This window comes from Alligator mississippiensis, chromosome 3 (genome assembly GCF_030867095.1).
Source record: "Alligator mississippiensis isolate rAllMis1 chromosome 3, rAllMis1, whole genome shotgun sequence".
NCBI classification, from domain to species: Eukaryota; Metazoa; Chordata; order Crocodylia; family Alligatoridae; genus Alligator; species Alligator mississippiensis.
In genome coordinates, this window is record NC_081826.1 from 60,197,026 (window position 1) to 60,210,186 (window position 13,161).

At 43.4% G+C, this 13,161-nt stretch overlaps 1 protein-coding gene across 1 annotated transcript in view; it reads left to right on the forward strand.

Moving 5' to 3' along the window:
• Positions 1 to 12,487, forward strand: part of TRPA1 (transient receptor potential cation channel subfamily A member 1) — a 74,799-nt gene extending 62,312 nt beyond the window's left edge. The window contains exons 23-27 of the mRNA XM_006277018.3: positions 545 to 727; positions 1,853 to 1,921; positions 5,960 to 6,070; positions 6,735 to 6,832; positions 11,167 to 12,487. Of these exons, the coding sequence (XP_006277080.1) occupies positions 545 to 727; positions 1,853 to 1,921; positions 5,960 to 6,070; positions 6,735 to 6,832; positions 11,167 to 11,365 (660 nt within the window). The 3' untranslated portion in view covers positions 11,366 to 12,487. The remainder of the gene's footprint in view (positions 1 to 544; positions 728 to 1,852; positions 1,922 to 5,959; positions 6,071 to 6,734; positions 6,833 to 11,166) is intronic.
• The last annotated feature ends 674 nt before the right edge of the window (positions 12,488 to 13,161 follow it).

Genomic DNA, 13,161 nt, shown 5'->3' on the forward strand with positions numbered 1-13,161 from the left:
TTACCTTAGTCCCAAATCAGTCCACACACAGCATTAATGCCCTTTAATACCTGCATGTGTCAATGCTGGCCTATTCCCACTTACTGCACAGTAACTTAGTCCACAGTAAATTTAAGATGGCTAAAATACATGTGTAGACACGCCCTGTGAATGGCACCCCACCTGACCAGTTCCCTGGCCGTGAGCTCCCCTGCTGCACCATATCACATGGGAGCTCTGGCTTATTGCCTGCCCTGGCATTTGGGCTGTGCCACTCTACCCTGCTCCCTGCCCATGTGGGCATGCAGCAGAAACTGGAGTTGGGGGGGAGGGAGAGGCAACTGTTGCTGCAGCAGGAGTGATAGAGGCAGCAGCAGCTGGTGGGAGCCTGTGGGCCACACAGTCCCTTCTGGGCCACATGAAGCCTGCAGACCACTAGTGGGACCACCTTGAATTAAAGCAAGTGGCAAATAATCCCAAAGGAGCAGAATTAGAATAGAGCAGTTACATTCCATATTTTAACATGCTGCGTCTTTTTCACTGCTTTTCTTGTTTCTTTTTGCAGAAAACGTATAGCAGTCCACTCCTTTCTGTAATGAAGACATTTGCTATGATGCTAGGAGATATTAATTATCATGATGCTTTCCTTGGTCCATTGCTAAGTAATGAATTGCCTTATCCCTTCCTGAGTTATACAGTTCTTATTATCTTTACCCTGCTTATTCCAATTCTACTTATGAACTTGCTGGTAAGTATTTTAGTCATAAAAATCAGGAGACTGTGAGAATAGATGCTTATATGCAAAATTATCACACAAGATTTTTTTTGCTGACTTGCAACAGTTGTGACTTTTCAAATGAAATATTGGGATATTGCTTTTCCACTTCTGTGTCTTTTAGCTTATTTCCTTTATTTTACTACCCAAACCCAGTGTTTTGGCATTGTTATTACAGCAGAGTCCGTGTTGAGTATATTTTTAGGGCCAGATTATCATCGCTTTTATGTAACTTCAGGGTATCTGGTGTGGGGATGCAGGAAGCCAAGCCTTCTGCACCTATCCCTTAATGCTAGTATCTGTACTCAGTGGAGTACCTGTTCTCCTTCCTCCCATGTGGCATACCAGGGAGAGAGAAGTTGTACCAGCCTAATGGATGGAGCATATTGTATTACCTACCTATTTTTACTGAGAAGACTAGAAGAAACTGTTCATGAGCACCTTCTGTTCATGCCTTCATCCTATTCCTCCTGGATTGATGAGGCTTCATACAGATTCCAGTGCAGGGTCCAAAAGCCTTGATCTTGCTGTAGTGTTTTACAACTGGATATTGTTAGAGGCATAGGCAACTAAACCATTTTTTTTCAAAAAAATTAAAGCAAATTATCTAAACAGATCAGAAGGAGTTGTACCATTTACATCCACTGGCAATTGACTAAATGGTAGGATTTATGTAAACATAAGGGATCGACTAAAACAACTAAGTTTGTAGGAAATACCATTCCTATATGATCATGAAGTGAATTTTCTAAATACTTTTAAGTTGCATAGTGCTGGTCTGGTCCTGCATCATCTGAAGTAAATATAAGTTTTACTATTGATATTAATAGAAATAGCACCATATAATTTTAAAAGTGTATATATTTTTAACTGTTGCTAAAAGTAGTTATTAATGAAGGTCAAATAGTTTGCTAAGAAAAATGAGAACAGAAAGTGCACAAAAACATGTGTGTTTACTGTTTTAGAGTTTAGTTATCACAATATAATTTAGTGAGTGGGTTTTGGGTGATAAATATCACTGAGGAATATAATTTAAACCACCCAGTATAAATAATTAGGTAACTAAGAAAGCTTTTTGCTTCTGTGTTGTACTTTTAGATTGGTTTGGCTGTTGGAGACATTGCTGAGGTGCAGAAATACGCTGCACTCAAAAGGATCGCAATGCAGGTTAGCAGTGTATCTTAGTGGTTTCATTCACTATACGGTATGAGAACCAAATAATAAAGGTTTAAACATAGCCTTGAAATTACTGAGTTTTTGTACAACTAATATCCAATCCCTCTAAATGTGTCTTTTACTTTTGGTTCAAGTTATATCATTTTCCTTATCCTTAAGGTAACCCTATCTTTATGTTTCTCTATAAACTAGATTGGTTGACATTGGCATTCCATCCTAAATCCTAGCTGGCAGTCATTTATATCACTGTAAAAATCCTTATAGGACCTAAGGTAAAAAAATGAATACTTTTAAGAAACTGTGACTAGCCAGTAGCCAAACAAAAAACCCCTAATATACTTGAAATACGTTATCTTGCTTTTTTAAGGGCAAAATCTATTCACCTGACAGACAGCACAAGAAGATCTGAGAGATGGCAGATGCAATACAGAGATATCATATATTTGAGGCTCAGTCACAGGCTGTGTCGTGAGACACGTTATATAACAGCCAGTGTCAAATAGGGATTCGGTCCAAAAAACTGAATTGCAACATAGGTGGAATATAGATGTCTAAGTCCATACAAGTGATCCACATAACCACTTCTGATTGTAGCAGAATTTTAGGCATCTATGTGAGTTTTCCAGAGAAAACAGTGAATGTCCAGAGGCTCTGCCATCTTGGCACTGCAGAGCATATTGGCACCCCTTTCACCCCTAAACATTAGTGGAACTTGGAGAGTTGAGGGAGGTATCAAGCTTCTGTGCCAGTTTAGAGCCATAATGTCAGTCCACAGAGAACCCGCACACCTGCCGCCACCACCGCAACAGTTTGTGGAATTTGTGCTGAGACAGGAGTAGCCCCTACCACTGCCACAACTGCAGCAGTTAAGTGAGGTGGTAAGCACTCACTTCTCCCTCTGTACTACTCAGAATGCCAAAATTCAGTGCCACATGGGATTCACCAGTTAAACGTATGTGCATCCAAGTTCCCTTAGGGGGCTGATTTGGAAGGCATGTCGCTGGCCTTAGATTTGGTACAATGCATAGCAGTAGCATTCATTCAGACTTTAGAGTATCTGCTCTGGAAGTGGGAGACCTGAGCTCTAGACTTTCCTCAGCACCTATAACTCAAACCCACATCTCCCATTTTCAATTTTTTCTAGCTGTCACGCTAGGGCAGGAGAAGGGACCTGGGGCAAGAGGAAGCATGCCTCTGTACTCCAGTAAAAGAGTGCTTTCCTTGGGGGCAGAGGTCTTGGTGCTGGTTCCTGTGCTCAGGATTCCTTATGTTTTGAATTAAAAAGTTATTGGATAAAATACAAAAACAGGAGCAGGGCTAGAGCCTCACTCCCTGGTTAGAGTCTCACTCTCAGGTTAGAGTGAGGCTACAGTTATGCTCTAGCTTGACTGTCTTTCTACAAATCTTGCATTCCTTTCTACAGAATAAACCGACTTAAACAAGAAAGTTGGAGAGTGCCTGTCACAGCCTTGCTTCTTGGCTAGCAGTTAAGGCTAGGAAGTAGGAGATGTGGGTTAAGTGACCTGGAGTGCACGCCGAAGGGCATGTCCAAGGCAGACAGCCTCAGAGGAATTCTAGGAGTTCGTTCAGTGCCACTCTAAAGAAGCTGCATTGCCTAATTTTCTGATATTTGATATGTGCAGAATGGGTGCCATTGCATGGGGTATGCTCCTTAGCAGCACTCCTGGGCTGGGCACAAGCTCTTGGCAGCTAAGTTCCAGAAATGTTTTTAATTGTGAATCCCAGTCATAGAGGTTCATAACTCAGGGCTGCCATTCATGCATGGCAGGAGGCACAATTTTGGACTCAGAGATCAGATCCTAATCATACCTTTTCTACTTGCTAGTGCAGGGGGAGCCTGGGATCATGACTGCAGGCTCTCCTTGCACCAGCAAATTTAAAGCCTGGGGGACCTGTCCCATTGCTGGGATCAACAGTCAGCTGATTGTCAGCCACAGGTCCATTTGAAGGCAGCCACGGACTTTAAAGTCACCAGGTGCAGAGTTTAAAGTCACTGATAGGGAAAGCCCTTCAGCTCCCCTTGCTGGGAGCTTCTGATCCCCCATGCCTGGCAGCCCCATTGGAGCTGCAGGGCACTGGGTTTAAAGTCCCCAGTGCGGGAAGTCCTTCAGCTCCTGCCTCTGAGAGCTTCATCCCCCATGCAACCCCACTGGGGCTGCTTAGCTCAGGGGTTTAAAGTCTTTGCTGGGGAAGTCCACAAGGCAGCCCCATTCTCAGTTGGAGAACTGTGCCCACTTGATTTCCACAGTGGAAATACACACAATATGTGGTTGTCAGATATGAAATAAAAGTTGACAATTGCATCCTCACCCTGTCTAGACTTTCTGCTTCCCTAAGGCTGTAGAATGAGGAACTGTAGAATTGGTAAAAGGAACTGAGATGGTTGAAAGTGTGTAACACTTTTTCAGTGTCTGTTCTGGACATTCAGGAAATCAATGCTATGAGGAGAGAGGTGCTTGTGGCCTCTTTTAACTCCACATTTGGGAAGATTCCAAAAGCTTTGCTGAGCTGAAGTCGATATCCCAGAAATGGGACTATACAGAGACAATATACTTGAATAACTCAAATTTATGATGAGTAAATTTATGCTCTTTTGATGCTCATGTAACAGAAAATTATGTACTAAATTGACTTCTGTGAAACTTATTTTAAGACTTCACTTTGGGCTTAACACCTTAAGGAGTGAGACATTTAATTTATTTTGCTAAAGATACAAATAACTAAAAGCAGAAGTTTAGGATGAAATGTACAGGCAGTTTTTGAAGAAGGTACATATGCTTTGCACTTGTTTAGCAGTCAGAAAATTAAAAACAGACTGTATTTTGAGATCTAACAAAATATATAAAATTCTTACTGAACAATACAATCTTTGTCAAGTTTTACAAAATCATGACATAACAGTGCTGTTACTGAGAAAATGAATTTATACAGTATCACTTCTTTTTAAAGAACCAGGTGTGCATGTCTGATATTTCCTTAGAAGTTTAAAAATGAATTAAGGGAACTCGTTGCCCTGTTTGGCTTTTGTACTCTGCAGTGGCAATGCAAACAGATAGTGAAGCCAAAGGAGAATTCTTCCTGGGTTAGACTTTCTTCAAGGTATATTCAGCTACTCTACAGGGGCCTTCTCACAAACCAATGTTTGGCACATGTCAGGGCCAAAGCCATCTACACATGCACTTAGCTGGGGAGTAGACTAATTAGCTGTGGAGTAAAGCATCATTGTCTACATGTGTTGGTATTAGGTCGCTGTATACTAAATAATGCCACAGTAAGATAGTACTGCCAGGGACAATACTATTTTATGCAGGGTAATTTGTTGTGATCAAACATGTGTAGACATTGACTGCAGCTGTAAATTGTGCCCAGACAGCTAGGGCCAGACTCCTGTGTGCTGCCTAGCCACATGACTCTGCAGCACCTTTGTTCCCCAGTACTGTCCCTACCCCTCATCCTCTGCCAGCCCAGGTCTGTTCTCCCCAGTTCAAATTACTGCTGTCTGAAGCACACATGTAGAGACTGGGTCCAGGAGTAATTTACTCCAGCTCAAACTGCTGCAGACTTGATTGTTTCACATTAATTGCACGTGTAGATGCACCCAATAATTACTGTTTATCTGCTTACTGGTTTCATTTCCCACAACAGTGACAAGTGTCAGCCTCCAACCAACTCCACATTTCAGACTGCAGTGTGTGATACCCAACCTAGCTTTAAATGAGCTGGGTCAGATGAAGTAATTAAGCATTTTGTCCTCCTGAAAAGTGAGATGAATTAGCCTATGTGGAGGGCCATGCTGTTTCTAGTTAGCTCACTCATTTAAATCTAGCCTGGTTATCTTGACATTACACTACAGTTTGCATTGTGGACATCCCAGTAATAATAAAGAGGGCATAATGAGAAAGTAATTTGTATAATCAGAATAATGGATTTTTATGTACATAGATTATTGTATTATACTGTACTTGAATTTTTTTTATTAACTAGTATCCTATATGCTTATGTGTTTAGGTCAATCTTCACACAAACTTAGAGAAGAAGCTGCCATATTGGTTCCTAAGTCGGGTAGACCAGGAATCAATCACTGTGTATCCAAATAGGCCAAGATACTGTGGGTTTATGGTAAGTTTTAATATATTGCAGAGTATAATTTTTTTACAGGTTGCAAAAAACCAAATACTAGTGCTGACATGCATTTAGGTCTCTGTTGTACACTTTTTGAGGTCAATAGGAGTTTTTTGATTTATTTTTCTGGGTGCAGAATTATCTGCTAAAGCAGATAATTATTTTCCCTCACTGAAGTACAAAACAAAAATCTTTCACAGACATAAGTGGGATCTCGTGCTTTCCATAACAAAAAATAAAATAGTAGTCAACTGATTAATTGCAACCTCTTTTTTTTTTTTTCAAATATAGTTAACTCATGAGTTGTCATAGATATGTAACTATATGGGAAACTAGGCAGACTAGCAAAGAAGCCACAGATAAAATAGAAAAACACCACGTTTTGTTATGACCAGTAACAAAGAATATATTTTTAAACATTGAAGAAATGAATTATTTCCCTGGTAGAATAAAGTTGACCATGTGTTGGGTCAAACACATTTTTCAAGCCAAAGCTATAAAGGTAGTAGATTATAGCCTTATAAGAAGGGCTCATTGCAACCTTAAGTATGGGATGGAAAATTGCAGCTTCTCCAAAATGTATCTATTCACCTGGGGTTTTATATTATGCTCATCACTAATATTTTCAGACTGCAGTCTGATACATTTTCCCCATGTTTAGAGTGTGTTCCAGTATTGCTTTGGCTGTGAAGACAATACCACAGATACACACAGCACTGATTCCACTTTAGAACTGGAAGTTCTAAAGCAGAAATACAGGTATTTCTATTGTGTTGCTTTATTTCTGTGCTATGATGGAGAAGCATCCCTTCAAACTTGTTCTTGGTTAATTGCAGTATCATAACATGGCATGTTATATTCAGAAAGTGGATTAAACTAGGTAGTAAGGAGGCACTCATATTCCTGAATAATTCTATATACACGTGGAGTTCTACAGTAAGAGGTATTGCACTTGAAATTCATACCCTACCTTAAATCTTAGTTAATTTTCAACCACAGAAAAGCCCTGCTTGACTCTTCTAGTGCACACAATGCTTTCAGTAGTTCAGGGACTTGAATTTAGGAATTCCAAACCCCAGGCTAATGCCAAAATACAAGCAATTTATTCTTCAAAATAAAATCACTGACTTATTCTTAGGCATTTGTTAGAAATAAACAGTGTTCTTTTGCCTAAATGATCTTATCAACGTGTCCATAAGAGTAGGCTTTACAATACATCTACATAAAGATGACTTCAAATTTAAGACAACCCCCCAAATAATTAGAGTCTAGACGTAGAAAATTATACATTTTTAAAATTATAACAATTATAATTTTCCACATATAGAATAATTATTGGAAGGTCATCTTAAATTCATCCACTCCACCACTGCAGTGGGGAAAGCAGAAGCAGGTGGCAGGTGGCTTGACCCCTCACCTCTTGACCCACTGCCCTGGGTGCCTGTGCCTATCCCTCTGCCACCTGTCTGCCTTGCTACTTGTTCTCTCCTGCCTCTTCCCCAGTACCTGACCCACTGGTGCCTGCCCCCCTAGATTCTCCCCTCACCTCTCCCCGGTGCCTGCATCTCTGCTGTCTGCCCTGCTCGGTACTTGTCCTTCCCACCATCTGTTCCCCTGGTGCCACTTATCCTGTGTGGCCACTTTGGCTCCAATTCTGGCCCTGGGCACAGAGCAGCTCTGGTCCTGGCCTAGTTTGATGACAGCAGTGGTGGTAGTACCTCTGACCCAGGGCCTAGTCCAGTGCCAGAGCTGGAGCTGGAGTCACTCTGTTGCTGCTTCATAGTCTCTACCCTGCATATCCCTCCAGCACCACATGGTCTCCCTTGCACTCCCTCACCATGTGACCCTTCCCTCACTGAGTAAGCAATTCCAACCCCAGTCAGGAAACAGCAGTGGTGGTGGCTTCAGCCCCAGCATGACCCCATCCTCAAATCCAAGACAAGGCTTCCCCCCACCCCCCTCATTGTGTGGAATGCCACCTCCCCTCCCAAAACCCTAATCTTGGTTCTGAGTAAATATAGTATGTCTACAGCAGGCTTGTCCAACATACGGCCCGCGGGCCGACATGTGGCCTGCCAAGCCATTTTCTGAGGCCCAAGGTCCCTCACTTGGGACAGATGGGTGGGGGAGGGGAGCTCCTCACCCCCATGGGGCTGGGCTTGCGTGACCTCCCACGTCACGTGAGCTAGGTCCTGCTGCTGCCCCAAGGGCTGCGCGGTGTGGGGCTGCCCCAGCCGCACCTGACAGGATGAGCTGAGGACAACACCCGCTTTTACTTGTCTCCAGCTCAGCCCCTTGCCCCCAGCGTCCTGCCCGCCTCCTGGGACCCGCCGGGCTCAGCAGCTGCAGGGCAGGGCAGGAACAGGGCGTGGTGCCCAGACCAGGCAGTCAGCAGAGCAGCCCTGGGGGTGGGGGGGTCCTCGGCAGGCAGGGTCCTGGTGTGACCTCTACAAAGCGAGGCGGCAGGTGCCGGTGTCCACCGGGTTCCGCACTCTGGGCTTGCAGTGCTGAAGCCACCGGGGCTGCATGTGCGGGCGACCGGGCACCATGGTGAGCAGGGCTGTATGGGTGGGCAGACAAGGGGCTGCAGTGCAGCAGCCACCTCACTCTGGCCCCCTTCAGGCAGCACTGGCTCATGGGGCTGCACTGCTCGGGAGCGGCCCCGGGTGGGGAGGGGGGATTGTCACTCTCTGCAGCTGGGCTGGGTGCTGCTCTCCTGTTGTGGCAGCTGCCTGCGCTCTCCTGGGGGCTGTTTGCCTTCACCTCAGGGAACTGCGGAGGAGCAGAGTGGCCCATGTTCCCCCGTGGCCTTCCCCCACCAGGAGCTGCCCTGGGCAGACCAGGCCTGAGACCCTGCTAAGCTGGGAACCAGCTTTGCTCCTGCAGTTCTGCCGTCCCCTGTCTCACGCATTGGCTGGGCCCCAGCCACATCTGCCCGAGCGCTGCCAAGACTTTGGGCAGCAGTGTTGCTGGTGTGGGCAAGGCCTGGGGAAGCAGTGACATAGGTGGCCCCTTGGCCTGCATGAGAGCTCCGGCTACATCAGTTTGGTCACATATTTTAACACAGCTGTCAAATGTCTTCTGGGGCTGCCTTCAAATGGTGGTCGTAGTAGGCAGAAGGGGGGCTCCAGCTGTTGGGATGGCTGGTCCAAGACATCATTTGCTGTAGTTTGTCACTAGCTGAGCACAGGTGGGGGTTTATGCCAGCTTTGCCTTATTTCAGGCTTGTCCAACATACGGCCCGTGGGGTGATAACATATGAATATGGCTCGCCAGCCCACTGGGTGATAAAAAGTTCATGATCCAGCCCCACATTCAAAAAGGTTGGACACCATTGGTCTACAGGAATGCATTGTGTCTTTTATGTAGTAAAGTGGGATTTTGCCCGCAGAGCTGGAATCAGGAATACTGCAAAGATCTGATCCTAAAATTAGACAGTTGTAAAAACTGGATGATTTTGCCCCCTTCAAAGGCTGGCTCTAAATGAAGTTGGTAGGGTATTTCTCTAGCTTTTCACCCCTTCTAAAAGACTAATTTGCTTGCAGTATATGTGATATTATTTATTAAGTTAAAAAAAAACCATCATGAAAACTAGTCCAACTATTGAGAGAGAGGATTCTGCATGGAGATCAAGTTAGTGTTCCCTCTGGTATAAACAATCTCAAAGGTATATTTTGAGAACCTTTCTTCAGCAGGTTGTGGGGTTGCTTTCTGGAAATGGACCCCATTTTGCTAATGGGTTTCTAAAAAGATTGCCAATGGTAATGCACACAACAAATTGCATTATGTAGGCTTGCATTATGTAGGCATGATACTAATTGATATTACTGTTGGTAGTTCCTTTAGGCCAAATATGGATTGTTATTTAGGTGTCTAGTGGGATTTGGGTTACTAGGCACTCTTAAAAATCCCACTAGGCATTTTTGGTACATCTGAACACCCAGAGTACCTGTTTGGCTCTGAACACCCAGAGTACCCTCACCACCTCAGTTCCAGGGGCAGAGTCTGTGGGCTAGGGCTTAGCTCTTGGCAGAAGACTTATGACATGCCCTATATGTCTCTGGATACATAAATAGCTTTACAATTTTTTATCTTGGTGGGACTACTTGGGTGAGTGAAAAATAGTTGTAATTCTATTTCAGGATAGGGCTGATCACTATTTTTACATTGAAATGAATGGCATGGCTTTATATGGACACTACAGCAAGAAGTTTGGGGGGTTAATTCAGGTTAAAAATGTGCCCCCCATCCCCTCCCACCCCCAGATGAACAACACCCCTGGAGAACCAATCCTGCCACCCCAATCTCCCCCACCCACCCCACCACCCTGACTGACTTTGGTCAGCTCCTGGCACCAGTGAACACTGGTCACACTGGCACCAGGAGCAGCTTGTGGGATCAGAGGGTTTGGTGGGCTTGGGGGGAAGGAGGGAGCAGGGCTGTCTGACCTGTGTGGAGGGATGTTTGCCTGTTTGGGTGGGGGAGGAGGGGCTGGGGGGCTAAAAATACCCTGGTGCTGGAAGTCATAGGAAAAGCACAGCCTCAAGGCTGGGGCTAGCAGCTGGGCTGTTCTTGCCCTGGAGATGCGCTCAGGACATGTATAAAAGTTCAGTTAGATTGGTCTAGCTGTACCCAATCTAACTTAGCGCACCTCCAAGGTACAGTTAAATTAGATCACATTGGCCATTTTTGACTGATCTAACTTTCCTGGAACTTATCTACAGTTTGCATTTAGATCGACCTAACTAGGGATCTATGTGGAAGGTCTGCACATGGACAAACTAAGTTAGATTGGGTGTCCATTTTTTACAAGATCTAACATTCCTCTAATGTCCCCAAACATCTGTAGTATCCTATATGTCTTTTCTCAAGCCACATGCTATGCTATTCATTTTCTCCCTCATCTTTTCTGAAATGGGAACGAACCATGGCTTGAGAGATTTAATATGTATTCTAAAGAACATTCCTTGTTGGCTGGGGACTGAGTGCAATTACTTAATAGATCTTTTGCATCTCTAATATTTATGACTCTGTGAAATATCCTGAACTATCAGAAATGTGTGTGTACATATTTTCTTTCCTTCTTTTTTTAGGCTTAAAGATATATCAACACTCTTGGAAAGGCAGCATGACCTTATTAAGTTGATCCTACAAAAAATGGAAATAGTATCAGAAGCTGAGGATGAAGACAGTAATGATTTATTTCAACAAAATTTTAGGAAACAGCAGTTAGAAAACAGGAACAGTAAATGGGATACTGTTTTAAAAGTTGTAAAATCAAAAGGAGCCTAACTCTAGCACAAGTGAGAAAAACAGTGTCATCTTAACAAGGATATTGCATGATGTATGTATGTAAAATAGTTTCTCTTCAGGTTGTCTTCTCTTAATGCCTCATGTAAAATCTTAATGAGATTTATCATATACTCCATATAGAACATTTACCTAATTAGGGCTTACATAGAATACAGGCAACCTCTTAGCTCTATATTTAATTACAGGTTTTGTTGTTATGAATATATTTGATTATGAATCTAAGTAGTGGTAATTCTTCCAATAATCTGCTGGGGATAGAGAAGAAAAGGAATAATTTTTTGTAGTTTAGTAAATAGGAACCTAACTTTTAGTGAATTCTCTGTGGGGTCTGCTGAGTAAGGACTGCAGGATCAGGCCCTGAAAGGTAAGAAGTAAATGTAAGATTGTGAATATACTATGCAACCATAGGGCCAGATTTGCCAACCCATACATGTATGCTAATCCCAAATGCTAGTAGCTCCAAAAGCAGTTAGTCAAACTAACATAGGGAGAAATGAGCAGTAAACATTTGTCATTTACACATTATACTGCTTCTGTTTTCATTCTTCCCTGAATAGTTAGCATTGATCTTGTTAGTTTAATCCAGGGCTTCTTAGTAGCTGGGGCCTATATGCTGCAGGGCCCATACCAGTACGGACTATGACCACCCTCACCTGCCTGGCTCTCCTACCACCACATAGCTGGGCTGCTCCACCCCAGCAACTGCTTGACTCAGGGCTCCCCTGCTGCACTGTGCCATAGGCTCCCCTGAGACTTCAGGCTGCACTGAGCCTTGCAGCCCTGCTCTGTCTCACTTCCTGGGGAAGGGGCTGGAACTGAAAACCAGAGAAGGTAAAGGGAGCCTGGAGATCCCAGCTACAGCGGCAGCCAGAACAGTGGGGGGAACAGCAGCCAGGAGGAGCCCAGGAACCACAGAATAATCCTTCAGAAGCTGCTAGTTGGACAGCCCTGGTTTAATCCAAGCTGTCTCTGTTATTTATTTACAGATGTAATGCATTATGTAGTGTACAGCAGTATACAAACATGTATACCATAAACATGAATTAAGCAGTTGTATTTTAATTTTTCAGAAATGATGCTAATAAACTGCTTATGAGTGGATCTGTTTGTATCATGTTTTTCTTTTTGTATGTTGTTTTTCTTTGTGTTCACTTTTTTTTCCCCTTCAGTTCAATATATTACTTTTAGTCCCTGGCCAAAACTTTATTCATTCATTAAAGAACAATATATGGTATCATTCAATTAGGTATTGGAATGATATAATACAACATAGAGCCCATTCATCCATTGAAAAGGCAGAAAGCCATAATGTAAGTTAGTGGGGATGTCTACACATGTATGAATGTGCTGTAATTATGGTACATTAATTATAGTACCTGTACTAATAAGTACTAACTTAATGCGATGTAATTGGTGCTACTGCTCAGTAGCACTGGTGCACATCTTTTATGTGATGCTGTTGCACAGTAGACTAATTCTGCTGCATATTAGCACATTTGTATGGCTTTCACCATGATGCACTAATGCATAGTAGAATTGGTCTACTGCGCTTTTAGTGTCTCGTGTTGATGCGCCCAGTGAGGTTTTTCTAGAAAATGCCAGAAGTAAGGTAGCATTACACAGAGCATAGTTTCACTGTGGGAATGCCACCTCACTTAGCTCCATCACAACAGAGACCAGGTGAAAAAAGGACTCATGGCTCTAGGAGTGGAATTCACAAACCTAAGTGAGCCATCTTAATTTTCCAGTGCACTGTACTGAGAATTTAGATGTCT